Below are 26,679 nucleotides of genomic sequence, written 5' to 3' on the forward strand. Positions count from 1 at the left end.
CTGCCACCAGTTCTTTGAATCTGATCACTTATATAATTAGAAGTTCCAGGTAACAGAGCTGTTTGTCAGTCTGCTGTTTAACAAATGACTTGATCTCTGTATGGTATATGGTGTATTGATATATGTCCTTTCAACAAATCTTACATTTGAAATTTATTATTGCATGATTTGTATTATTTCCTTTTCTTTTTACTTAGCCCCTGTTTATTCAAATTGCTTTCCAGAAAAAATGATGGAAACGCTTTATGGGTTTTTGTGACAAAAATACATTTTTACACAGCTACAGGTGTTTAAAAGACTACATGAATAGGTTAGGTTTGTATTGATTTAGGTATGCCCTAAGTGTTGAGAACTTGACTTAGAAACCTTTCCACAAGCTTTTAATGTTGAAAAATTTATGGTCACATCTATTTCGTGAGAAGGTGTCTGATAGTGGCATTTGTTGATTTTCACTGTGATGTAAAGAATACATATTAGTTATGTTGGAATAATAAAATGCTTATAATTTCAGTCGGTCTGTGCAACTTAACTAGTCTGACTTCTAAAGTGAACTGTGCTAGCTTACAGTGAGCACACTTCAGATTGGCACAGGCTCTTAAAAAGAAATATCCTAGTGTCCTATGAGACTAAAAGAGCCCAAAGAAATCATGGCAGAAAAATGACAATTTTTTCAAGTGGGTATAACTCTCCAAGGTACAGTGTAGTGTCTGATTTATCCTTGTGTGTCCGTGAACAGCTGTTGCTGTTTTCCTCAGTCACTCCTTATTCACCACATTAAGCAAACATCATTGATCAGTTCTTCAGCTCAAGATGCATCCTGACAGGATGAATCTTCTATATTTGTTTTGTTCCCAGTTTCCTCATGACTGGTATTCCCTTTTTCCCACCAGAGGCAGGGAAGGCAGATGCCCACATTTCGTCTTTGACATTCATGGGGCTCTATTTTCAGGCAGCTGGGAGGGAGGTGCCATTCCCTGGTTTTATTCTTGGGGATCGTTTTCAGAGTGAAAAGCCCACAGTCCACACTGCCAACTAAGATGACCAAACTTTGCAGTGCACAGTTTTTCCTTTTCCTTTGTGTATTTGGGGGTGTGACAACGAGTCTAACAACTGACCTGCTTGTCTTTATTTTTATGTTCAGTGTAATTTGGTGTTTAGCTATATATTTATTGTCTGTGTACGTGTACAAAAAACAAACAGGAAAAAAAACCAAAAAACAGAAAACAAAAACCTGCATCCGAAAAAAACCAAAATCTAAATCTGCTGCATTTCTAGACATCTGTTTTTGACACTATAATCATACCCTTAATCGAAATTTATAATTAGATAAAAAGATATTTCATTTAGATTTCCTGATTGCTACTTGTCTTTAAATGACCCTCAGTTCTTTCCTCTCTATAAAAGTCTTATAATGTCTGCCAATTGTGACCTGTAGGCAGCTGGTGAATTATAATACAATTCTGTTAAATTCTGTTAGAATTGAATTCTGTTGAACAGTTAGAAATGCTACTATAAGAATGTCAAAGCTATTATAATCAAATACTACAAATTAAAGAGATAATATTTCCTCACACCTTTTCAAATTATGTTGGCCATTAAGATGCAAGAATTGGTGACCATGAATCTAACCTTGACTGCCCCAGACCAGGTTTAACTGGGAGCCTGCTCACTTCTGCCTTGAAAAGGGTTTTTTCATAAGGAGAGTGAGACTGTTCCAGGTTTTGAAAATAGGAGCTGAAATAAAATGAGCTCAGCTCTTTCCTATGCACAGAAGAAGGGGCTTGGCAAAAGCACAAAACAGAAGAATGAATGAGCCTTCGCAATGACTACTGTTTAATTTTAGATTTTTTAATTTTAGAATAACTCAACTTCATATAATCTCCATTTTATAGTAAATATAGTGTATACAAACTGCTTTTGTATAATAGAAAACGCTTCATACACAATACATTAATCCAAGTTACAAGGATATATGTAATGTAGTTAGATTCTGGGATAGAATCTGTTGTTGTTTTATGCATTATTTAAGTGGGGAAAAGTAGCAGTACCAAGTGTTATTTCTTTCTATTCTTTCACTGCGATTTACTGAGTCAACAATGTTTTATTTCTGAGACAAATATTTGGGTGTCTTCACTTGCTCCTTCTTTATTTAATAATCATAACTAGTTGAATACCTGTTACAATCATGGTGCAATAATCTACCTATAAATAGAAACCACAATTAATTGTTTTCATTTTTGCTTAGTGATTTATGTCTCTGTTTCACGTGCCCCGAAGCACTTTTTGTGATCAAACAAGTCACCTTAAAGGTTTTTTTTTTCTGATTTCATCGCGCATTCTCTTCCCATTACCAACTTCTTCAACTGCTTCTTGTTCTTTATTACTCTTCACATGTGTTCTGAAAGATGCGACGTGGACAATTATACAGCACAACAGCACCAACCTAACCAGAGTCAAAAGTGCCAATCGAGAGAACCCACACACTGTGTTTTTCAAATACTCTGCCAGCCTAGACCAGCTCCAGGCTACAATTAACCAAGCAGAGCACTGTGAACAGGAGTTTGCTTACTACTGCAAAAAGTCGAGGCTTTTAGATAAGCCAGGTAAGTAAAAGCACACAAATCTCTTTATGTTGCATAGTCCATTTTATTTTACCAACTGCGAAGGATATTTATTTCTAAACAACACTCTGGCATTTTACCACTACTTCTGAACTAATTCTGATATCTAGCACTCAGATTCCTATAAGTTGCCAAGAGATATTTGAACAAGAAAAAATACTAATGTGAATTTAGGATGGTCTTCTTTCAGAGAATTAAGTTCTCAAAGTTAATTTCTGTAGTAAGACTTTTAAATGAACATAGAATGTTATTAACAGACCTCCTCTTGTTCTGTTTTCCAGGGATTTTTTAATTTTAATGAAGGAATTACTGAGGAAATATCTTCTTAAAGGAACACAAATTAGTGCATAAATACCAGCAGAAGTTAATGTGCACAGTTAATGTGCATATTGTGAGTACTTGATAAAAAGCATCAATAACATTGAATTTCCACTGCCCAATATAAACATTCATAAAAAAACTCAATAATTAAAATGTGGGTTATTGACAAAATTATAACTATTTGAAGAAAAGAGATCCTCTGATCTACTTAAATAAAACTGAATTTATGTAGTCTACTTAAATCTTAACTCTCACTAACAGAGCTGCTATTAAAAGACTATACTCATAACATCCATTCTAAGTACTCCAAATAATGTGGAGGTAAAAACATCAAAGTTTAATGTTTTTTGAAAAGTGAAAGATAAGTGAAATTGTTTGACTCGTTCACCAGAAACTCTGAAACTGCTAAAATTGATTTCTTGCCATTCTTTCCTACTAGAAAGAAGGCTTCTGAATGAAGCACTCTCTGGTTCTGTCTCTAAACTCTTTTATTATGTATTCTTTCTCCCCAATTATACCAGGGATATCTCTGGACTTCTTAGGGTATTATTCACTCTTGGCAGGTTATCTGTTTCAAAGCACCTCCACAGCAAAAAAATGAACCTACTGCTTAAGATGTCCCACTAAGCCTTCCTTTTACCTGTGGGCTCCAATTAAACCTATGTTCAAAAGCCTGGTTTACTTCAAGCAGAGAGTTTCAAGATTTTTTTATTGTTTTTATTTTTTTAATGTAAAGAGATTGCTCATGAGCAAGGTAAAATAATATGCTATTTATATTGTTATGCCATTTTTACTATATATAGGTTCATATTTATAATATACACATAAATAGGCTAAAATAAATGTATTGAAATAGTGCAAGCAGTCAATTGTGATAAGTCATCTAAAATTTAGTTTTGAATGCTAGAAGTAAATAGACATAGGAAAGTTGTTTGAGAGTTCTATGGATTTTCTAAAATCATTCTTCATTTAAACACAGTTTAATCCCTCCAACTTCTGTTATTCATAATTTCCACTAGGAAATTTTGTACCTGACAGGTACAAAAGTTGATGATGGTTACATTAAATACTTTTTGGAATATACAGTCTACATAATAATTTTTAACTGGCTATATTTTAAGAATGCATTATAGTCAATCAGCCTGGAGAGCATTTGCAAATGATCTCATTAAAGAAGTCACTTGTTAATACGTTTATGTGATCATTATGAAGAAATCTCTAACCATTTTAATTAATGGCTTACTTCTGTTTAGGCAGTACTTTCTGCCAAGACAGGGAAAACAATCTGAGCTAATCAGTATGAACTCACAGCATTTCAGTAAATACTCTCTCCTCACCCTGCTGTATGATCAAATAACTGAGACCAGCTCTTAAACACACCCCGATGTCCCTAGTGCAAGACTGGGAATGCTAATTCATGACTGCAATATAAGGCACGCTGTTGAAGCAGCAGAAACGTTCTGCTTTTTACAGCCTTAGTTGTTGGAACCTTTTTAAAGTGTTGTCTGATAAATTATTTATAAACTCTCTCCGGGTTTTCTTCCTCCTGTGGTGGTTTGCAAACACAAACACTGATATTGGACACTGATGCCATTATGCGAGTTTTGACTTTTCCAAAAACTGCTCACAGTGTTTTTTGGCCTGCTGGGCCCACAGTTGTGTGGTAATGAATGCAGTCAATATGTTTACCATCTGAAAGATTGTCAGACTAACAGAGGTCTTATCTAGCAGCCAGGTTTAATAAGCAGTGGCAGTTGGGAGTGAAGTTGAGACCAGAATAAATTCCTCCTTCTTCACGGCGACCTGCTGCTGAAAACTTGGAGCTCTGACAAAATCAAAAAGAAGTGCCTCCATAAGAAATGCTATAATTTGACAGTGCCTGATTTCTTCTCAGGCCATGACTTTCATGCATCTATCATCCTTCTTCTGGCTCATTTGAGGTGGTTTATCTTTATGCTTCACATCTTTTAGCTATCTTCTGTTCTGTAGATATTTACTCTGTTGCTGTGTTTGCTTGGCAGTATCTTTAGGTTTATTCTGCAGTACTGTGACATTAAGGAAACATCCAGTTTTATCACTTTACTGCAAACAGTGCTGACTAGATGCACCACAGAGAGAGGTAACAGTCCTGGGAAACCTCACTTCTGCTCACCACATATGTCACCTTGCTTATGGGAGCAGCTTTAACATTATTTCTGCTGTCTCTGAGTACATAAAGTCTGAATCTGCTGTTTATGACAACAGCTCTCTTTGGGCATTTCTAATTAACATCACTATTCAGCTGCTTAATGTTCATCACAGATGTGGGCAGTAGTACTCTGGAGTACTCTTGGTAGTGGGATGAGACCATTTATGTGTGTCTCCACATTCTGTTGCTGGTAGTTCCAAGATCTGAAGTGGATCTTTACCTGGGAATATAAACTACCCTCATTTTTAGGATGATGGTATCTCCTCTTTCATGGTCCGTTTTAAAATGAATTACATAAATGGACTGCCTAGATAAATTATTCTAATATTATGCCTGACTGAGCTAGGTGCTGTGAGTTCCCTTTTCACTAATGCAAGCAAAAACCTGTGACAACCATTTAATACGTGATAATGAAGAACTAAAGTTAATAATTACTTACCAAGTAAAGGTGGTAATTTTTTTTTTATATTTCCACGGTCATTTAAAGGTTCTGGATTTGAGCAGGGATTTTTGTCTCCTTAACCTTTGGGAAAAGGTTAAAATGAGAGAAGTAGGAGACAAGACTGGACATTGATTTTCTCTAACGTGCTTTTTAGATGGGATGCCACTGAGCTGGTGGATTGGAAGAACCAATGAAACTCACACTTACTGGGGAGGTTCACTACCTGCTGTCCAAAAGTGTGCTTGTGGATTAGAGGGAAGCTGCATCGATTCCCAGCATTCCTGCAACTGTGATGCTGACAGGGATGAATGGTAACTTTTTACTGTTGCTTATTTTCTTTGTGAAAAGTAAATAAAGAAAATACACTGGCCTTGGCAAATTTATAATCCAGAGGCAGTTGGAAATCTACGTTGCCGTAGTGTCACCTGTTTCTTTACTATACAACATAATTTTTCACAAAATTATTGCCGTGTACATTAGGTATTATTGCTGATTCTTTCAGTCTGAATTCTGGGGAAAGTTTAATTTTGTACAGATACTTTCTAGTCTCTTAGTACATTACAGGTTGTATATTAAGACATTAGCTCGGTCTTTAGCACAACTTCAGTTATTTTTAGAATCCTGAAAGTAATTAAAGCTAAAATAAAGAGTTCTGGGGGAAAAAAAGTTAATTTTTAGCATAATTTTTAGCTACACTTTTAAGTTTAGACTTTTTACACCCTTTTTTCCATCTACAACTTAGATAATTAAAATTAACACCCTAGTTATCTGCGAAGCAAAGGACTCGTGGAAGTGTATTCTAAGGGGATGGAAGGATTTCAGGAATGTAGGTCTTCCAGTTGTGCTGGAAATTCTCTAATGTCATTTATGATTCCATTCAAATAAGTAATATATAAGAGATGAGTTCTTGTTACAATGCCAGATCTGAACCTGGCATTTAAGGGGGTTAGATACAACTTTTTCAACAATAGCTCCAGGGCAGTGCAGGACTTTATAAAGCAGAAGCACTTTTCAAGTGGAAGTTCTTCTGTAGAAGAAACTTTTAAGCTCTTAAATTTGGAAGTCTATTTAACTTATATAAATCAAAATCAGTGAGTATGTTACTAAATGCATTTTAAAAAGTGCATCAGCATCTGTTTCTTGAAAGTGGAAATATGTAAGGAAGGTGCTTATGAGCATCTCCATGTGTGCAAAATAAAGCAATACATAATTTTCTTCTCAAGCTAGATATCCACCTTTCCTTTGAAGACCAACTAGTGAATTTGGTTGAAAAATGCTTGTTCTCTCAGCATGAGCAGGCTCAGAAATGAAAATACAACAAAGGGTTAGTCAAAGAACAATTCTTTAAAAAGCTTTAAAAGTTTCTGGAGAAAAGAATTTGCATTTGCAGTAAAACTCACAGAGTGATATCTGCAATGCTTGTTCCAATAAAGAGATTAAAGAAACACATAGAACACTAAAAATTTCCCTTTATTATACTTTACAAAAATAAAAACAGTATTTGATTCTCAACAGAAAGAGAAGTGTTAGAAGATGAGTGCATTTTGAAACAAAATTTGGAATAGTTGCTCATACATGTCATATATTCTTGCTCAGCTTTGTCATTCATTTAATATATGCTCACATACATGGGTTAATTTATAATGGTAACATATTTGTAAATAAATAGGTCTTTATATATATGGATACTTTATATATATATATTTTATATATATATATATACTTTATATATATATACTATAGCCACTGTGAGTAAATTGCTGATGTTGATGAGTGTATTACATTAAAAATATAATGACTCTGGGTTTATATTTCTGTTTGTATCCACTTTTGACATTTTTAAGTGGAGATTATCCCAGTGACTCCAGTGTTACAGAGTTTATGTGTAAAGAGAGTTTTGTTTTGGTACTTGTTACCAATCTTGGATTTGGTTCCCTAGAGACTACTGTTTATAATCATTTGACTAAAAACTTCATAGGGGCAAAAAACTAGTAGAAGTTATGCTTGTTTGAGATGCATTCTGAGCTTAGAAAACCAGTTACACCTTGTGGTTTTGGAAATATGGTTTCTATAGCCTGTTTTTATAGTGAAACCGATCATATTTCATAGATTGGACACATATTTAAATCTAAAACTTCTTGTTTGGATAGTCAAAATCTTTAAGTCTCTAGAAGTCTAGCATGAAAGAGATTATTTTTTTTAAGAATCCAGTCCTAAAAATTTAAAAATTATGCTGCTTTTCCTGTACACTCAGCATGACTTCTTACATTTCTATTTGATTTTTTAAACTTTTGTCAGGGCAAAAAAAAAAAAAGTTAAAAAAAGAAAGGTAGACTTGGAAATTATGTTAAGCCATTAAATAGTCCATGGTGATGAGGCAGTCAGTTATAAATATAATATGTCCTCAGCAACTTAAAGTTACTGACATGAGCAAATTCATTGACTTAGGCAGCCAGTCAGGTACCTATTTATGTCAAGAAGACTTTTCTCATGCTCAAGCAAACAAGCACAACCATAATACTGCCCACTTCCTATGCAATTCTTTCAGTAATGCCAAATGAGCACAGTATCAATACCAAAGCACACATTTCTATTCAGCGTTGTTTGTACCAAACATATATTTATGCAGCACTTTTAAATTCGGAATATCTTTCCTTTTCCCCAACAATGCATCAGTGATACTGAAAAATTTATTGGAAACATTTAGGAGAGCTGTGGCTTTCATTTTTACCTTTTCAGGACTAATGACACTGGCTTCCTTTCCTACAAGGAGCATCTACCAGTAACTGAAATTGTGATCACAGACACTGACAGGCCAAATTCTGAAGCAGCTTACAAACTGGGGCCTTTGCTTTGTCGTGGTGACAGTAAGTAACAACTGCAGAGTTTTTCTAAACAGTGTGTTTTGACTGCAATAAATTTAAATGCTATTTGCTAGAAGCCTAGGAGAGACTTCTGTAAAACTTTCATCCAGTTCTTTTTATAATCAGAAAAGGAAATGCCATAATCCCGTGCAAACCAGGGGAGGATTGTAAAAATGTATTTTCCGTGATGCACGTCGATAGTGAAGACAAAAAAAATGTTATTATTATAATTTTCAAACAGATATTTTGGTTTTATGAAATATGAATTGAGTTATGAATAAAGTACTGCATGAAGGTGAGTTCATAACTGGCTCCCATATCCTGGGAACACACCCTTCACCAGGTATGTGTGCCTCCATCACAAAACATTATGAGTATTTATGCAGCTAGGAAAAATCATACTATGGGAGATTAATCCATCTGTTTTGTTTTTTTTATAATTTTTATAAGCTTTATAAGTAGTTATATAGTAGAGGTAGATTTAGAAGCAGCAGCCCATATTCCTTTACCCTTAGCATAGTAACTACACACATTCCCCAACCCTATCACCCCATTCCATGCTCCCCATATCAGTTCTACCCCTGAATGCCATTAGAAAATGTTTATAAATTTACACAATAACTCAGACTTTACATCCTGAATATATATATGTGGCAACCAGAAAAATACCATAAGTGAAGAAATAATTTAAAGGACATGTGACAGCTGGAACAAAACTGATACCTTATGAAAGATTTGCAATGATACTTCTGATTTTCATCGATTTCCACCTTCAATGGCAAAGAAAAGGTGTTTGGTTTATGATCAATAATAAACTATTGAGTAGAGTTCTGTGTTTGCTGCTGTAATCAAAAGTTAGGAGAATGTAATAATTAATGGTAATGCAGCGAATACCTTGAAAAAAGAGGAATAGTTTTGATTGTTTAGTAACTGCAGCAATAATGCAACTTTTCTGCCACCATATCATAGAGATAGTAAGAGATGATGTATTTAGGGAGATAAGGACAAACTGAGAAAACAACACAGAATTTCTGAAGGAAAACAGATGCAAAATCATAGAATTTTAATATAAAACCAAAGTGTAATCTGTTGAGAGGAATTATATGAGCATATATAATAAAATATATAAATATGTTATCATATAATTTGTTACATATTGCATCACTTGTCTCTTGTATCATGTATAATATATTAATAATAATATATTAATCATATTATGAAATGATCATACTCTATAATTATTTAATAGCATGATATACACAGTCCAGAGAAGGGCAATGAAGGTGGTAGAAGGTCTAGAGGTAAGTCCCATGAGGAGCAGCTGAGGGAGCTGGGGTTGTTTAACCTGGAAAAAAGGAGGCTCAAGGGAGACCTCATTACTCTCTACAACTCCCTGACAGGAGGGTGTAACCAGGTGTGGGTTTGCCTCTTCTCCCAGGTGGCCTCTTCTTCCAGGCAACCAGTGACATATAAATGTAATATTTATACTGTATTAAAATATCTTAATATATTTCCTCATATATAATTATATATTGCATATTAAAATAAATACACTGTGTATATGATTTACTGGATCTTTTCCCAATAGTCTTTGTGTATCGGCAGTAGATTTTATAATGAACATTTTCTTTGATGTTCAGTTTTATAGTAAATGTAAAAAGCTATGACTTGCAGTAGTTTCTGAGTTCTACATGTTAAATGCAGAACTAGACAAAACTGATGAATCTAAACCCTCTTGCCAGACCAGTCCTTCTAGCAGCAATTTGAAGCTGCAGGAAGAAAGCAAATCATTATTAAGATTTTTTAAATTTTTTTTCTAACTCGAGGTTGCAGACACCCATGGGGGTCTAATTAAATGTACTTTTAATGACATTTACCTTTAGATAGGTGAAGAATGCAAAAAGAGGTCTAGTAGCAAATACTCATTTTTCAGAAGTGTTGTCAAACAAGGTGGAATAGGTATTCTTGGATTCACAGTGTGATTCAAGTACTCTCCAGAGAGATTATTGCTTATTTTTCTTATATCACTCTCTTAAACTAAATTGTACAACTGTACTTCACAGGTGAAATCCTTTATTAAACATGTTTTTATCCTATCTGACAGACATAAGTTCTTCAGAATAACTTATTAGCATACCATGGGGGAGAAAATTAATTGATTCAAAACTAAAAGATCATAAATTCTCATTTTATCAATAATCTACTCCTTGTAGGACATTTGCTTAGAGAATTGTCTTAAAATGTGCACTCCCCTAAGTTTCCAAGTTAGAGTCACTTATTTAGGTACTTCTGAAAAGTCATGTGCCATAACTTGAATGCAGTCCAGAAGAAGTTGCCTGTTTGTCATTGCACATTTTTTATTTCCATTCTTTTATTTAACATTCCATTACTGTATCTGGCTTCTTTATTTTTGGTTTTATGGACTGATCTCTTCATTTAATTATGTTACATACTGATAGAAAACTATGCCATATTTGGTACAGCAAGGCAGGAAAGGGTGGCCTTCTATAAGAAAAACAGCAAAAGCAATACAAATATGGTTTATTTTATAAAGTTATAAAAGTTACATTCAGATGTTAATGATTTTTTTCCTCAACATTTGTGATAACGTTTGCTAACTGTATTTATAGTATGCCAACGTGAAATGAAAGTAGGAAAGATATTCTGGAAGAATATGGCCATTTAAAGAAACGGTCGATAGTGACACAGCACCACACAGATGAGTAGCACTTATGCATTTCTGTCATCTTTAAAATATATTACTGATTTATTAAGGGTTCATTTCTGCAATCCCTTTTCTGCTGTACCATACAATATGATTAATTAATTAATTGTATGGCAGGACTGCTGGTGTCAGACTGAAAAATATGTCTAAATATAATGGAAGTTAAGATTCACATTACTGTATATCAACTGAGCAGGGCAATAGGAAAGGTTTTAAAGCATCTGAGGATGAAGGAAGCCTTTGGTACCTTAATATACAGTAATCCTAGGGTCTTCATGAAAAAAGGAAAGAGTTATCTTCGTTATTTCTGTCATTTTTCAAGAAAAACCCAGATGTTGATTAAATTCCCATAGAGTTAGTTAGTATGAGTAGACACGCAAAAAAACAACTTCTATGTTGGATGTTTTTTGTTCTTGTTGTTTTCATTACAAGAACTGAGTGGACATAGTCTGATTTATTGCTATAAATTTTCAGTAAGTATAAATAAATAAATATATAAATAAATAAATATATAAATAAACTCAAAACACTGAAGGAAAGCTACTGTGCCAAAATTATGTGTAATAAATGGGTAGTTATACTCTGTCAGCATCAGACTGATTCTTGGGCCCAAAATAAAATTGGTGATATGGATCTGAATAAATAAGGATAGTACAACAAAAGGTAAGGATAATGTATCATTCAGCATGACTTTATATTAAATAAAGATAAAGATAAAGATAAAGATAATACTGGTGAGTGAGACTCATGGACTCTAGTAAGGTTTAGATGGAGTATTTTATACTTGGTTGAATTGCAAAAATAAAGGAAATTAAGAAATTCAACTGCAAAATGACAACTCAAGGATGTAAATGCAAGCAGATAATCCATTCAACATGAGTTCTCAGTGTGGCATTTAAATGAAAAAAAAAAAAAAACAACTAATGTGAGCTTTGGATATAACAACAACTAACTGCATCAACCAGTCATAAGTGATATTGTAGTTAAAGCAACAGAGTAAGTTTCTAGGTTTAGAAAAAAAAAATCAGTTTCATCTCTCTGCAGTAGCCTGAGAAATCAGGGCATGTCTGACTCTTAATAGCATGAGTATTCACTTCTTCCTCTTATTTAGCTTTCCATTATTATTTGCTATTAGTTTATATTTGTCCTAGCCTCAGTCTAATCAACAATATTTTGATCCTCTTTGCAGCTTCCTGAGTAATCAAGTCTATGATTAGAGCTTTGCAACATATAAAGAAAATGTAAGGTTAAAGAAGTTGAGATACATGTTTCTAGTGAAAGCCTCTTAATCTCTTTGCTGAGCTTGGGCAAAATCTGAGGTGATGTGTTCAATTTAAATGGAGTTTCGTAGAGGAAGAAATTTCAAATAACGTTGTTGAAAGCAGGAGATAAAATCAGAAAATTATCCAGTGGTTGGGATTTGAAGCTAGGCCAATGGACAGAGTGTGTGTGAATACATATATATACACAAATTGACAGTAAGGGCATTTATGAATTTTCTGTAAATAACAGTTTTTAATTTAATCAAAATTAAATTTTTATTTAATGGCATACCAGAGGTTGAACTTAACTGCAGTTTTACCTTCTGGTCTTTTAATCTATGGATCTTACAATAGGCTGCAGTGGAGCTGGAAGTAGTTGTACAGATGGGGCAGTTAACTCCACAAACTCTCAGAGGTAAACAGTTGCCAACTGGTCAGACTTTCTGAAGTTAGGAGGAAAGCTTTAGAAGAACCAATTTTTGCACACTTCTCCATAATTTTGGCCTCCTCTCTGCTGTGCTGGATAAAGGGAAATTTTTGCATTTAGCAAAACTGAAAACAAATAGATGTAACTTAATGATGACCTTCCTGCTTGGTTTTGAGTGGGAATAAAGCAAAACACTCCCTCACTTTTCCACACACACAACAAAACAGTGCCAAATGCAAACAAAAAACCAGACAAAAACCCCCTATTATAATTCAAATAATGAATGATCACATCATAATTTAAAGGTCAGTTTAAGAGGCCAGATGGGGAGGAACAGAGCAAAGTCAAACATGCAAAATCCTAATCATCTACTGGTTGCTTAACTAGGATTAGATAATCCAGTGGTGTAGATAGGATAAACTAGTAGGATCTGCAGTCTGCAATGGACACCTTTTCTACAGTAATAAGCTTCCTTATTCCTGCCACTGTGCACATATCTGATCACAGTGACTTTCCAGTGAGATTCAAAGGTCCTGAAGATGCACCAGAGGCTAGAAACCGGCTCTTAGAGGAAAGAGCACACTCTGCTGGAAGCTTTCTGAGTACCTTTCAAGTGTTTCACCAAATCCCTCTAAGGAGGAGAATATGGGAAAGATGCAAGGCATGTTAAATGTCACCTCCACAAAGCCTACAGCTGCTTTGAGAACACCACTGGCATCTCCAGATTAACAGCAACGTGCCTTAGCTGTGTCAGTACCTAAGAGACGGGTAGTATTTTGTGTGTCATGTCCCTTAGAGATTATCTCTATTTGGGGGAGATGAAAAGGTAGTGGAAAAAAAAGCTATGTACAAAAAATATCGCTCAGGCCATAAGATCTTTATTTTCTCTCCTCAACCCTCACCATCCCTGCTGGAATTTTGAGAGACACCGGTATTGTAACATGAAAATATCTAATTTATCTGTCTTCTTCTTATTTACCCCTTTTTTCACTTTACAGTTTCAAGTCGGTAAGATGAGGTGATATATGCTAAAAAATGAAATAATTTTTTTCAATATAGATGTTCTTATATATCATTTATAACAAACAGGATCTTCTTTTTTTACTCATAGGGAGACTGCAGTCTTACTGCTTGGATAAAATGCTAAATATTATTGATTTCCTAACCACATGGTGTTTGGCAGTTCCAGAAAACTAAATAGGAGACTGAACCAGGTACCATAAAGAGAAGAAATTCTTTTCCCAACTTGATCTATGACAGCATAAGTTACTTTTTAATATATTTTTCCTAGATCTATATTTAACCTGCTTTATAGATACAATATCTTAACATTCAAAATTATGTAATTCTCAGACCTTACAAAAAGAACATCTGTATAAGACAGGACAGTAAATTAAGTGAGGAAAAATAAACCAGGCAAATATCTGTTCTTGATATTACAAACTTTTTTTGATTAAAACTGACTTAATCTTATAAGTAAGAATGTGTATGAATGTCTAAATTGCAGGCAACTAAAGAAAAAGATACCTTTATAATTATTTTAATTCCTTCTACAGTAATTACTAGGATATGTGTCCTACATTTTTTGTGATATCTGAAGTAAAACTTCACTGGGCTACAGGGATAACATCACTCTTTTCTCATTATGTTGAGAAAATATATATGAAAAATCTCATTTTTTTAGTATATACTGGCTAATCATAGAATTGTCAAGCAAAAGACCTTTGAGATCATAAAGTCCAACTGTGATGTTCACCATTATGTTCACCATTAAGCCATGTCCTCAAATGCCATATCCACACATTTTTTTAACACTTCCATGCATGGTGAGTCCACCACTTTCCTGGGAAATCTGTTCCTAGGCTTTACAACTCTTCCAGTGAAAAAAATTCCGTCATATCTAAAGTTGGGGTCGTTTTCTCTCATCCTGTCACTTGTTGCCTGGGAGGAGAGACTGGAAACTGCCTCACTACAAACCACTTTCAGGTAGTTGAAGGGAGTGATAAGGTCCCTCCTGAGCCTCCTTTTCTCCAACAACCCAAAACAACCCCAGCTCCTCAGCTGCTACTACTGTAATGTAGGTTAGTACTTCATTCAGAGCTGTTGTATTTGCTCCATGAAAGGATACATCAGGCCAGAACCGGAATTCCTAGCTGAGATGTGATTTCTTTTGTTTCCTATTAATTGGCTTTTGGCTGCCTGAACTGAGCATCTTTATTCTAATTTTTCCAAGTACTCCTACTTTTTGTTTTATAGGGTAACCAGGAAGCTTCTGTGGGTATCAGACTCATCTTAGACCTGGGCTCTTTCCTCTGTTCGTTGGTTATAAAATTTATCCTAGCAATGTTAGATAACACTGTATCTATCAATCTTTCATTTTGACAACCAGGAACATTTTGGAATTCAGCTTCCTTCAACACGGAGACATCCTACCTGCATTTCCCCACCTTCCACGGAGAACTCAGTGCAGATGTCTCATTTTTCTTTAAAACTACTGCTTCCTCAGGAGTGTTTTTAGAGAACCTGGGAATTCAAGACTTCATAAGGATAGAGTTATACTGTAAGTAACATGACTGTTGGTGGTTGCTGTTGTTATTATTATTATTATTATTATTATTATTGCTTTCAGTTTGATTAAATTAGAATTAACTTAAAGGGAGAATATTTTAAAACTGTTCTCTGGCTTTATTACTTCTACTACTACTACTGGATCTTTATCATTATCCAAAAAACTCCAGCACTGACACTATAATTCAAAGATATTTTCTGTCTCAGAGGTTTCTTAGTCTAAGAGTACAGCATCAGCCCCTGAATGCTCTGACTGTTCCTACCTGCCACGTTCACTGCATCCCTGCCACCAGATTCTCTCCCTCCAAATTTTCAAACCAGGTTTTATTATAGGCAGCTGCTGGAAGATTCACTCAGTCACAATATACCACCTTCTGTGGCACAGTATCCTAATCTAGTGGCACTTTCTGATTATTTTCTTATTTTCAATATCATTTAATTTTATTTGTACATTCCCAAATCCTTATACTTCCACATACAAGTAAATTTTTGTTGCATGAGAAAAAGAAATATCCCACTAAATCCACTAAGATGACCCATGTGCAATGAAACCTTTATCTTAGTTGACTCAATATTTTGGTTTTATTTTAAAGGGAGAATATTTAAAAGATTGAAACGTTGTTTCATAAAGCTTTGGATTAATTTGAAATGTGCCATTAGCTGAAAATCTTGTACTTGCAGGGTGACTCTGAGAGTTCTTTAGACAGTTCCTCAATTTTTTTTACATATCCGTTTTGTTATCAGATTCAAGTATTTCCCAGAGAAGAGTACAAATAAATATGAAAGTTATATTGCAAAATATTACCATAGAAACTTTAATGATTTTTTCATTAAGAAGTAAAATGTCCTAAAATGTGCTTTTTTTTTTATCCATGTTAATGTCTTATGTTAATGAAACTAACAGGGAAACACTTCCTGTCTTCTGTTGGTAGTATAACTGTAGAATATTGTGTAATGTTTAATCAATTTATTTTGCATTATCTCAAATGATAGTGTTATATTTGAAAACTACCCTGTTTTCAACGTTGTTTTTGTCATGTTTACCAAGAGTATGAACTGAACTGCCTTCTGTTAAAGTTCTGTGAATGGTTTAAAGGAGATCAGCATTATAATCTCAGCATCATGCAATACAGAAAATTGGGCTGGGTCAGCACTTCAGTGCAGACTCCCTGAAGCAATGATGATATTCTTGTCTGACAAATGACTTTCCATCTTCAAAATAAACAGTTAAATCATGGAAGCATTAAAGGAATGCTTCTGAAAACTAAATTTATTCAGACATTTGGCAAAAGACCGTAAGTCTTTCTTCAGAATAATAATGTAATAATATGGACAAGCTGATGTCACTTGTCCCATCCATTCATAAGCATCCAAACTACTGTGTAATTATGGGTTTTATATGACTTGTGAGTAGTGAGGCATGACAGAAAGAAAAAGGCTGAACTGATCTATATTTTCAGCATTTATAAAGCAAAGTTATCTCATTGTATAGCATGTAGAGATACTCCTTCACTTCCATAAACACCCTAATTTGTTGAGTAGACATGTCATAGGTAACTCACAGGTAGGATTGTTTGTACTGGAGCCAGAATTATCTGTTTTTACTGAGGGAAATATCAATCAGAAATGAACAATATACATTTCCATCACAAATCCCTTTATCAAAAAAAAAAAAAAAAAAGAAAAAACACATTGAACATTTCATATTGTGTGGGATCATTTAGATTTCATCATCATATACTCCTTTATAATAGATGTGAGTGAAAATCACGAACCTACACTTGAAGTTGCTTTAATAAATTAATGTCTTTCATTTGTGTAACAATAAATAACAATAATGTAAATGTCAGGTATCACTGCTTAAGATGATGATGTGAGAAAATATTTAAAACTCATTATGTCATTAACATTTGACATTCAGCATTTAGGAACACCTTTCTTAACCTTTTATTGGTCTCAAACTTTATATCTAATTCTTTTATTTATGAAGTAATGACCTCTAGACCTTGGAGCCTAACTTTGCAAACAAAAAAGGGTCAGATCAAGAATCTCAATAGGAACTGTGAAGCTTAGTGATGTTCATTTGGTTTTATGAAGTCAAAAACACCGCAGTGTGTCGTGTACATATTCTAGAACACTGTTGTAAGAATGGAGGTTGCTTCCTAACTGTATTTTAAGAGAGAGAGTAAGGGAATTGTCTCAAAGAAGATACTTGATCTCTTTTTTTTTTCTTTTCACTGAACTATGAAAAGCTATTTTTTCCTGATTTCCTGTAATCTTCTGCAGAAAAAGTGGTTGAAAACAAAAAGGCCAACTCAGTTCTGAATAGTATGCTCTACTAAATACTTGTATGACCAGAGGTTACGTGCTCTAGACAAAGGTCTGAGTGTTTTATACTGAATGTTTATCGAGAGTTTATTTCCAATGAGTTAAACAGAAATTTAATGAGAGTTGGGAACACTGATGTCTTGATTTGGTTGGGCTTCTGCGGTTGCTTTGGGAATAGTTCAGAAGAGTCCAATATGCAGCTGCTGATGGCCTTTGTCTGCCCAAATTAGTAACCTTTTCCCTGGGATGAGTGGAATTCAGTTGTTTCCTTTACAGAAAGTGCTTGGATTTTGCATTCTGTTGCGTTATTGCTTTGTAACCACTTTCTGCTTCTGCACAGGATGCTCACACCCAATGCTCTGAATGGTTTCTCTGTGGCTGTGCTCCCTGTGAGTTGTTTCAGCCACAATTCCCCACTGACCACTCCCCATGATTGCCATCGACCACCTCTTCCGCTCCACTTTGCCAATCTATAGCTGTGCTCTGCCTATGTTTGAATGCATCAGGTCACAAGAGTCCCCGCAATGCTTGGGTAATTTTTGAGTAACACCAGGGGGTAGGTAGGGCCCAAAAAGTATTTTTGTTGTCAGACTAGAACTCCTGGATGCATCCTCTTCCGCTGCCCAAGAAACAACCAAAGTGCTCTTTGCCCATGTCCTTTGTTGCCAAGATGACCAATTCTAGAACCCAGTCAACATCCTTCCACATCCTGTGGCCTACTTTCCACAGGTGGTTTCATCACAGCTCTTATAAATCCAAAATTCCTTTCAAATTTGCAGTGTAGTTGCTTTTAGCAAGAAACACCTAAAATGTTATAGAAGGTTAGGTGATTATATTTTTCACTTTTTCTGACCTATTCTGGTTAGTCTTCAGATACTACAGTGTATGACCATATGGTCATCCTTGTTATTTGTGCCTTCCTCTGTGGAACTTCTGCTATTAGTTCCCTTTTTTTTTCAAGATTATATTAATTTTTTTTAGTGGTACTAACATCATTCGTCATTTCAGTGGTTATTTCAAAAAATCTTTATTGTGTGTTTTCTTACCTTTAAAATCTAAACAGTAACATTATTTATCAGATTCTGATATGCTATTTAATAGGCACATTCGGTGAGTTCAAAGCAGAATTTGTGTTTTCAGGCTTCACTCCAACAGTGTCCAGAGGATTACAAAGACCTCCCTGCAGAAGGTAACATTCAGCAGAAATTCTCTTTAGCCAGTCACATGGAGTTTCTGTTGCTTTTGTTCTCCTACTGTGTGGTTGGTTTGTTGTGTTTTTTTTTTCTTTTATCCCTCAGTAAAGGGAGACTGAGCTCTCAATTTTGTTTGAATAGAACAAATTTATCCTAAAATTCATTTTACCAAGGAACTGGTTTTAGACATCACTTATTTCATATTATTGGTTTAAACTGTCGATTTTTAAGCAGAAAAGGTCATTTATTACAAAAGTCTTTCTGTTTAAAAATTGCACATTATGCTTTATTTTATTTGATAAATGAAATGGTTTATGTATTTATCATTTTACTTTTCTCTCTCAGGTTCAACTGTTATAGAAAAATATTTTATAACAACAAGATTCAGGGCTTAAGGGATTGCAAACATGTGGCATTACTCAGTCTAAAGGTTGGCCAAAGTGGATCTAAATGTTATGAAATGTCTAATCTACGTTTAAAAGCTGAAAAGAAAAAAATATTTTATTGAATGTTTTATTCTAATTCAGTAAATTCCTCCTTAAAATGTTGTTTGAAGCTGATTTATTTCCCTTGACTACTTCTATTTGTTTTGCTTTTCTATCAGAATTCAATGTTGTAAATGGGAACCTGTTTTTTTGGATTCATGGAATCTTCTCAGACCTATAATCCTGTAATGAAATCCTTAATAATTCAAAATTATGCCAATCCCTTGATTAGAGATTACTTGTTTTTATACATAATTGTCCTTGGACATGTGAAAGAAAAAGTTTCAGAGAGAATATTCTCAATTTTCAGATCTTCAGTTTCTGGCATAGTCCTCGTCTTGTTATTTTGACCTGCAAAGATTCAGTTGTTATTTTCTAAGCAAACTATAAAACTGTGTAACATGAAAGTTACTTAGAGAAAGATTAAATTTAAATCGCTGTATGCATAGTCCTATAAATGACATTAAAATTTGACCTCTGATATTTGCAGAGACTGTGAATAAATAACAAAGGCAAATAGACAGTAGAAGACGCTTGGATGGATTACAGTAGTGATAATTTAAATATAATTAACAATGGCAATCAGTTAACAATCTAATATTATGTTATCCTGTATTAACAGTTGCACTTTCTAAAAAATTTTTGGGAAGTAATTGGCCATTGACTGGAGTGATTATTTTAGTCAAATAATTTGACAAAGTCAAGTGAAGTGATATACATCCATCTCTTGTACTCATAGAGCTGACAATATAAAAACTGTTGCAAGTTGTCTGTGTTGTTTTATTCAATAGTGTTCATGTGAATGATTGGAATACACAAGAGATACATTTCATCCAAACTGAAAAAATAGCAAAGCTAGCACATCTCACTGCTTCTTGACTGCTCTGCTCTCTTGGGGCCCACAAACAGATTACTTTCCATGCTGTGGATAAGTCGTTGCTCTCACTGTCAGTGAATGTGAAGACTGAACTGCAGTCCTCCAAAGTAAACTTTTCCTCAGAAACAGTCAGCCCATGAAATAGTAGGCTAGACCTTAAAGTAGCTTGCTCTGCTACTTAGTGATTTTCTGACCCAATTAACTATGAAATAATCCAAAAGTCCATTATTGCTGTGCCCTTTCCAGCTCCATCTGAAGTGGTTTTTTCATTTGACGTTGGGAATGGACCCAGCGAAGTCACGGTGCAGTCACCCACTGCCCTAAACGACAACCAGTGGCATTATGTGAAGGCTGAAAGGAACGTCAAAGAGGCCTCCTTACAGATAGATCAGCTCCCTCAGAGATCCCACAGTGCTCCTCCTGATGGACACATCCGCCTGCAGCTCAACAGCCAGCTTTTTGTAGGTAGGCACTCCGCTTGAATATTTCCTAGCTATCGTCATAAAAATAGAGGGGATGGGGCAGGGGAAGAAAAACAAATGGCAACCAGGTCTTTTTGAAAACAATTTGTATGATGACATATGGTTTTAAGTTGTACCAGAGGAGGTTTAGGTTGGATATTAGAAAGAATTTCTTTCCAGAGAGGGTAATGAGACATTGGAATGGGCTGCCCAGGGAAGTGGTGGATTCTCCATCCCTGGAGGTGTTTAAGGTGAGACTGGATGTGGCATCAGTGCCATGGGCTGGGAACCACAGCAGGGCTGGATCAAGGGTTGGACCTGATGATCTCAGAGGTCCCTTCCAACCCAGCTGATTCTATGATTCTATGAGAGCATTTGTGAAAAATCAATGGAAGTGTTGTGCTATTTTGAGGTTACAATTTGAGTGCCTTAGCCAATAGTTACTGATGGACAGGATTTCAAATGGGGTTTGCTTCCTTTGAGGTTTTTTTGAAGGACAATCCAAGGGCCCAGGTTTGCACCATTTTTTGATGTCTCCAGGGGTGATATACCAAGTAAGAAAACATATTGTCACATTGCCTAGAATGGGCATGCAAAAAACAGGGGGGATGGGAGCAGGGATTTGCAGTATTTTCACGGTGCCAGTCTCCACACATGTTCTCAGCTTAGCCTCCTGTTCCTTATTTTCCTCTAGACCAGCACAACCCAAAAGCTACTCTTCATATCTGTGATGTAAGTTTTATTGTTTCCTTCTCTATACTGTTAAGTAGGAAGTGAAACATAATGTCTTAAAAATTAATTGAGGAATAATACCATACATTTGTTAGAAGGACAGTTTTTGCTACCATTGTTGTTTTAAAAAACTAGCATTTTCCACTTTGGCATCTAAATCAGGATTTCAACATCACAGCTGGAAAAGCATTCGTCTTTTTTAACCAGGGCTTCCACAAACACAGCTCTCTCACTGTAGGATGGTAATCTGCTGAAGGAAGATGTGCTGTTTCTATAATTTCAAGGAAATTCTGTTGTCTCTCTTCATCCATAACTTCTCACATTGATATATGACATTGAGGGATTTAGATAAAATGCAGGAAAAGAAGAAATGGAGTAAAAAATAATTAATTAATATTTTTTTTAGTTATTACAAAAAGCTATGTAGAGGTATTTGTCATATACATGATAGTGTTCTTACTCTAATATTGCCTTATTATGAATTTATAATTTTCTGATGTATATGTATGGTGTACATTATAGGAGCATGTAAAGTTGGTTCTACTTTTTATTAAGATCTGCTGTGAGAAAATCATACTAAATTAACATAAGTTTTATTTACTGTGTGTTGGGGAGGAATGCACTGAAGGTGAATAGTGTTGTTAAACTGTAGCTGCAAAAACTGTGAATCCTTAGGAAAAATTAAATGGAGAGGAAAGTCTTGTGTGCTCTGATCAGAATTCTGACCTGTGCCTCAAAAGGCATCAAGGGTAGAAGATGGTGCTGTCAAGTCTGAACACTTTCTCTAAATATTTTGATGATGTGTTGGTCTCTAATCCTTCTAAACCTGCTCCCAAACAATCTAATATTATGTTATCCTGTATTAACAGTTGCACTTTCTAAAAAATTTTTGGGAAGTAATTGGCCATTGACCGGAGTGATTATTTTAGTCAAATAATTTGACAAATTCAAGTGAAGTGATATACATCCATCTCTTGTACTCATAGAGCTGACAATATAAAAACTGTTGCAAGTTGTCTGTGTTGTTTTATTCAATAGTGTTCATGTGAATGATTGGAATACACAATTCTCTCCTGTCCTGTTGTACTGGTTTAAGAGTTAACCAGCAGGGGAAATGAACTCAACTCAAAGGAGAGATTATAAGTCAGAATAACAATTTACTAAAATAATACAGTAAGTACAATCATACAAACAAACAATTGGTCTTAACCCACAAAACCCAAATGTATAACCCAGTACCCTGGGGCATGAACAACGTGGTGTTCCTTGGGCCCCGCTTGAGTCCAAAGTAAAGGGAGAGGGGAAGAACCTGCTGGTGGGAGAGCTGTTGCAGTCTAGTCAAAAGTGGTGATTGCAGTGAGATGCTGGGGGGAGAGCTGTTGCAGTCTGGTCAAAAGTGGTGATTGGAGTCCAGTATAGGGTGGTGATCCAAGTCTGTTTGAGAGCGATGAGCCGCAGTCCTTCTCTGGATCCCACAGAGTGGTTTCAAATGTTCCAAGACTCCAAGATTATATATCCTGCAGTTCAGACAGGAATGCTCAGCACTTCCCTCAGGGCGGGGAGTTCCATAAAGGGTGTGAGGACAGGAGCATCCTCCTATCTCACAGGCCTCTGAACACCTAGTTTGTAGCCTGAGGAGTCAGGCTCTATGGGCAGAGGGTGTAAATGGTTCATTGATAACAGTTTCTGGGAAATGGCATGGAAGGCTATAGAATACACAGTTTTGGGTTACACCCATGCCATGATGAACTGGTCTCAGTTGTCCTAACTAGGACACCTGTCCTGTCCTCTTCTCTCCTCTCCTTTCCTCTCCACTCCCTTTAAAAATAAAGCCTGAAAGAAAAAAAAAACAAACACATACTTTCTGGACCATACTCCTTTGTGAATTTATAGAAGTGTGTATCATTGCTTGCTATCTTACTGTAAAATATTCTTGTTTCTCATTAAATCTTCAAGGGCTCACAGTAATTGCTTGAAAAAAAAAAAACAAATCAGATATGCTTTTAAAGCTACTTAGAAATATTTTCACATGCATAGGCTTGTATCTTGAAAATGCTGTTCAGAGGCTCTAAAACATAAAGAAGTTTTTACACATCAATTTTTAAAGTTTTAAAAGCTCTTATGAATTTATTTTCAGGGGGAACAGCCTCCAGGCAGAAAGGATTTTTGGGATGCATTCGCTCATTACATTTGAATGGAATGGCCCTCGATCTGGAAGAGAGAGCAAAGATAACACCAGGAGTTGAACCAGGCTGTCCTGGACACTGTAGCAGCTATGGTAACCTGTGTCATAATGGTGGAAAATGCAGAGAGAAATACAGTGGATTCTCCTGTGACTGCACTTTCTCTGCCTATGCTGGTCCATTCTGTAAGAAAGGCAAGCGTGTCTTTTAGCTTTATCAATTATTGAAAACAGGACCGTGCAGTTCAGATCAAGATCTTTACAGCCCTATAAAGATACGTTTAAATGCTTGAAAAATACTCAATTTATATAATGTAGATAAATATTCAGTTAATTTTGTTGAATATCTGAAACTTGTGCTAAACACTGTTCTTCCAGAGTTAACTTCAACATACACTATTTAAGCAGTAAACCTGAGAGGATCAGCATTTTCATGCAACTCCTTTGATTCTTTGATAGTATAACAAATCTAGGAACTATATTGTAAAACATTTGGATTTATGTCTTTCAAATATTAATCTCAAAACTAAGAGTGAATTTGGAAAACAAGCCAAGTAGCAGAAGAATCTAAATCTACTTTTTGCTATAATTTCAAGGAAAGTCTGTTGTCTCTCTTCACCCACAACTTCTTACATTGATATATGACATTGAGGGATTTAGATAAAATGCAAGAAAAGAAGAAATGGAGTAAAAAAGAATTAATTATTTTTTTTTAAGTTATTACAAAAAGCTATGTAGAGATATTTGTCATATACATGATATAAATATATATATATATATATATAAAGTGAGATCTTTGCAAACAGGACTGAGCCCATGTTTCCAGCCATCTTAAAGTAGTTACTTGGTGAAGGTATCATACTACTAGATGATCACAATTCATCAGGTTTGAATTTAAAAATGGAAGTTCACCTAAAATTTCTGATGTTTGCATATAATTCAGTTTTGCTAAATTTTACTTGCTTCCTCCATGTATTAAATGCATTCTGCAAAATACTAAGCAGCTTATATGCCACAACAACATGTTCTCCTAAATTAGTGAGAGGAACAAATGCCCTGACATCACTGCAACCACAAAATGAGGGAGTCGTGTGACATCCATAAGAAGATCATAACCTAGTTTGTATTTTCCTTTTTTAGTTTTTCCCACCTAACCAGTTTCTTTTCCCGCATCCATGTTTCTGATGTGGCCAGGTGTAATCTACGTTAGGATTCAAATTGCTGCACCTTTTCTCTGTAGGAGCAGTACACATATAAGCCATAATATATGGGGTGTCAGGACTAGGATGAACACTAGACAAAAAAAATAGACAAAAAATTGCTCTTCATGAAACAGATATTTAAGACACATGTAAATGAATTTTGATCTAGCTGAGGTTGGTTCTTATGTTTCTCTGTAGTTCTAAATGCTCCATCCATTTATTTTTTTCTTTTTCATTTTTGTTGCTATAGTCAAGAAAGCATTTTATTTCATTCTGCGGCAGAAAGAAAAAAAAAGGAAGCACTTTAGTATTACTGTGCATGAAATTTAAATATTTAATCACATTTTGTTTCAGAGATCTCTGCCTATTTTGGGACTGGCGCTTCTGTGATGTACAACTTTCAGGAATACTACACGTTGGCTAAAAATTCCAGTTCTCATGCTTCTTCTTTCTATGCTGACATGACACTGAACAGGGAAACAATTACATTTGCCTTTCGAACAACAAGGACCCCAAGCTTGCTGCTTTATGTCAGCTCCTTCTACAAGGAATACCTCTCAGTCATTCTCACCAGAAACGGTGAGTGTTCGGCTGTCAGGAGACACTAATGAATATTCACAAAAGGGCTGGAAGGGCTGGAGGACCCAGGAAACTCCAGGCCTGTCAGCCTGACCTCAGTGCCTGGCAGGGTTCTGGAGCAGATCATCCTCAGTGCAATCACACAGCACCTGCAGGATGGACAAGGGATCAGACCCAGCCAGCACGGGTTTAGGAGGGGCAGGTCCTGTCTGACCAACCTGATCTCCTTTTATGACCAGGTGACCCACCTGGTGGATGAGGGGAAGGCTGTGGATGTGTCTGTCTGGACTTCAGCAAAGCCTTTGGCACCATCTCCCACAGCATTCTCCTGGAAAAGCTGCAGCCAGGCTTGGACAGGAACACTCTGTGCTGGGTTAGGAACTGGCTGGAGGGCCAGGCCCAGAGAGTGGTGGGGATGGAGCTGCATCCAGTTGGGATCTGGTCACCAGTGGTGTCCCCAGGGATCAGTGTTGGGCCCAGTCCTGTTTAATATCTTTACTGATGATTTAGATGAGGGGATTGAGTCCATCATCAGCAAATTTGCAGATGACACCAAACTGGGGGGGAGTGTGGATCAGCTGGAGGGCAGGAGGGCTCTGCAGAGGGACCTGGACAGGCTGGAGAGTTGGGCTGATTCCAAGGGGATGAGGTTCAACCAGGCCAAGGGCCGGGTCCTGCCCTTTGGCCACAACAACCCCCGGCAGCCCCACGGGCTGGGACAGAGGGGCTGGAGAGCAGCCAGGCAGGAAGGGAGCTGGGAGTGGGGATGGACAGGGAGCTGAACAGGAGCCAGAGTGTGCCCAGGGGGACAAGAAGGCCAATGGATCCTGGCCTGGCTCAGGAACAGGGTGGCCAACAGGGCCAAGGAAGTGATTCTTGCCCTGGACTCAGCGCTGGTGAGGCCACCCCTGGAGTGCTGTGTCCAGCTCTGGGCCCTCAGCTCAGGAAGGACATGGAGGGGCTGGAGCAGGTCCAGAGGAGAGCAACGAGGCTGGGGAAGGGACTGGAGCACAAGTGCTGTGAGGAGAGGCTGAGGGAGCTGGGGGGGCTCAGCCTGGAGAAGAGGAGGCTCAGGGGAGACCTCCTCACTCTCTGCAACTCCCTGACAGGAGGGGGGAGCCGGGGGGGGTTGGTCTCTTTTCCCAGGCAACTCTCAGCAAGACAAGAGGGCTGGGTCTGCAGCTGTGCCAGGGGAGGGTTAGGTTGGATATTAGGAAGAATT

General features: G+C 36.3%; 1 protein-coding gene across 1 annotated transcript in view; it reads left to right on the forward strand.

Moving 5' to 3' along the window:
• The window catches only part of LOC113995955 (contactin-associated protein-like 4), a 208,956-nt gene that overhangs the window by 167,504 nt on the left and 14,773 nt on the right, over positions 1-26,679 (forward strand). Inside the window, exons 13-19 of the mRNA XM_027736529.2 lie at positions 2,406-2,603; positions 5,727-5,883; positions 8,312-8,439; positions 15,240-15,410; positions 20,548-20,766; positions 23,632-23,871; positions 25,233-25,457. Of these exons, the coding sequence (XP_027592330.2) occupies positions 2,406-2,603; positions 5,727-5,883; positions 8,312-8,439; positions 15,240-15,410; positions 20,548-20,766; positions 23,632-23,871; positions 25,233-25,457 (1,338 nt within the window). The remainder of the gene's footprint in view (positions 1-2,405; positions 2,604-5,726; positions 5,884-8,311; positions 8,440-15,239; positions 15,411-20,547; positions 20,767-23,631; positions 23,872-25,232; positions 25,458-26,679) is intronic.

This window comes from Pipra filicauda, unplaced genomic scaffold (assembly GCF_003945595.2).
Source record: "Pipra filicauda isolate LSUMZ 115617 unplaced genomic scaffold, ASM394559v2 scaffold107_size2268652_pilon, whole genome shotgun sequence".
Taxonomy (NCBI): Eukaryota; Metazoa; Chordata; class Aves; order Passeriformes; family Pipridae; genus Pipra; species Pipra filicauda.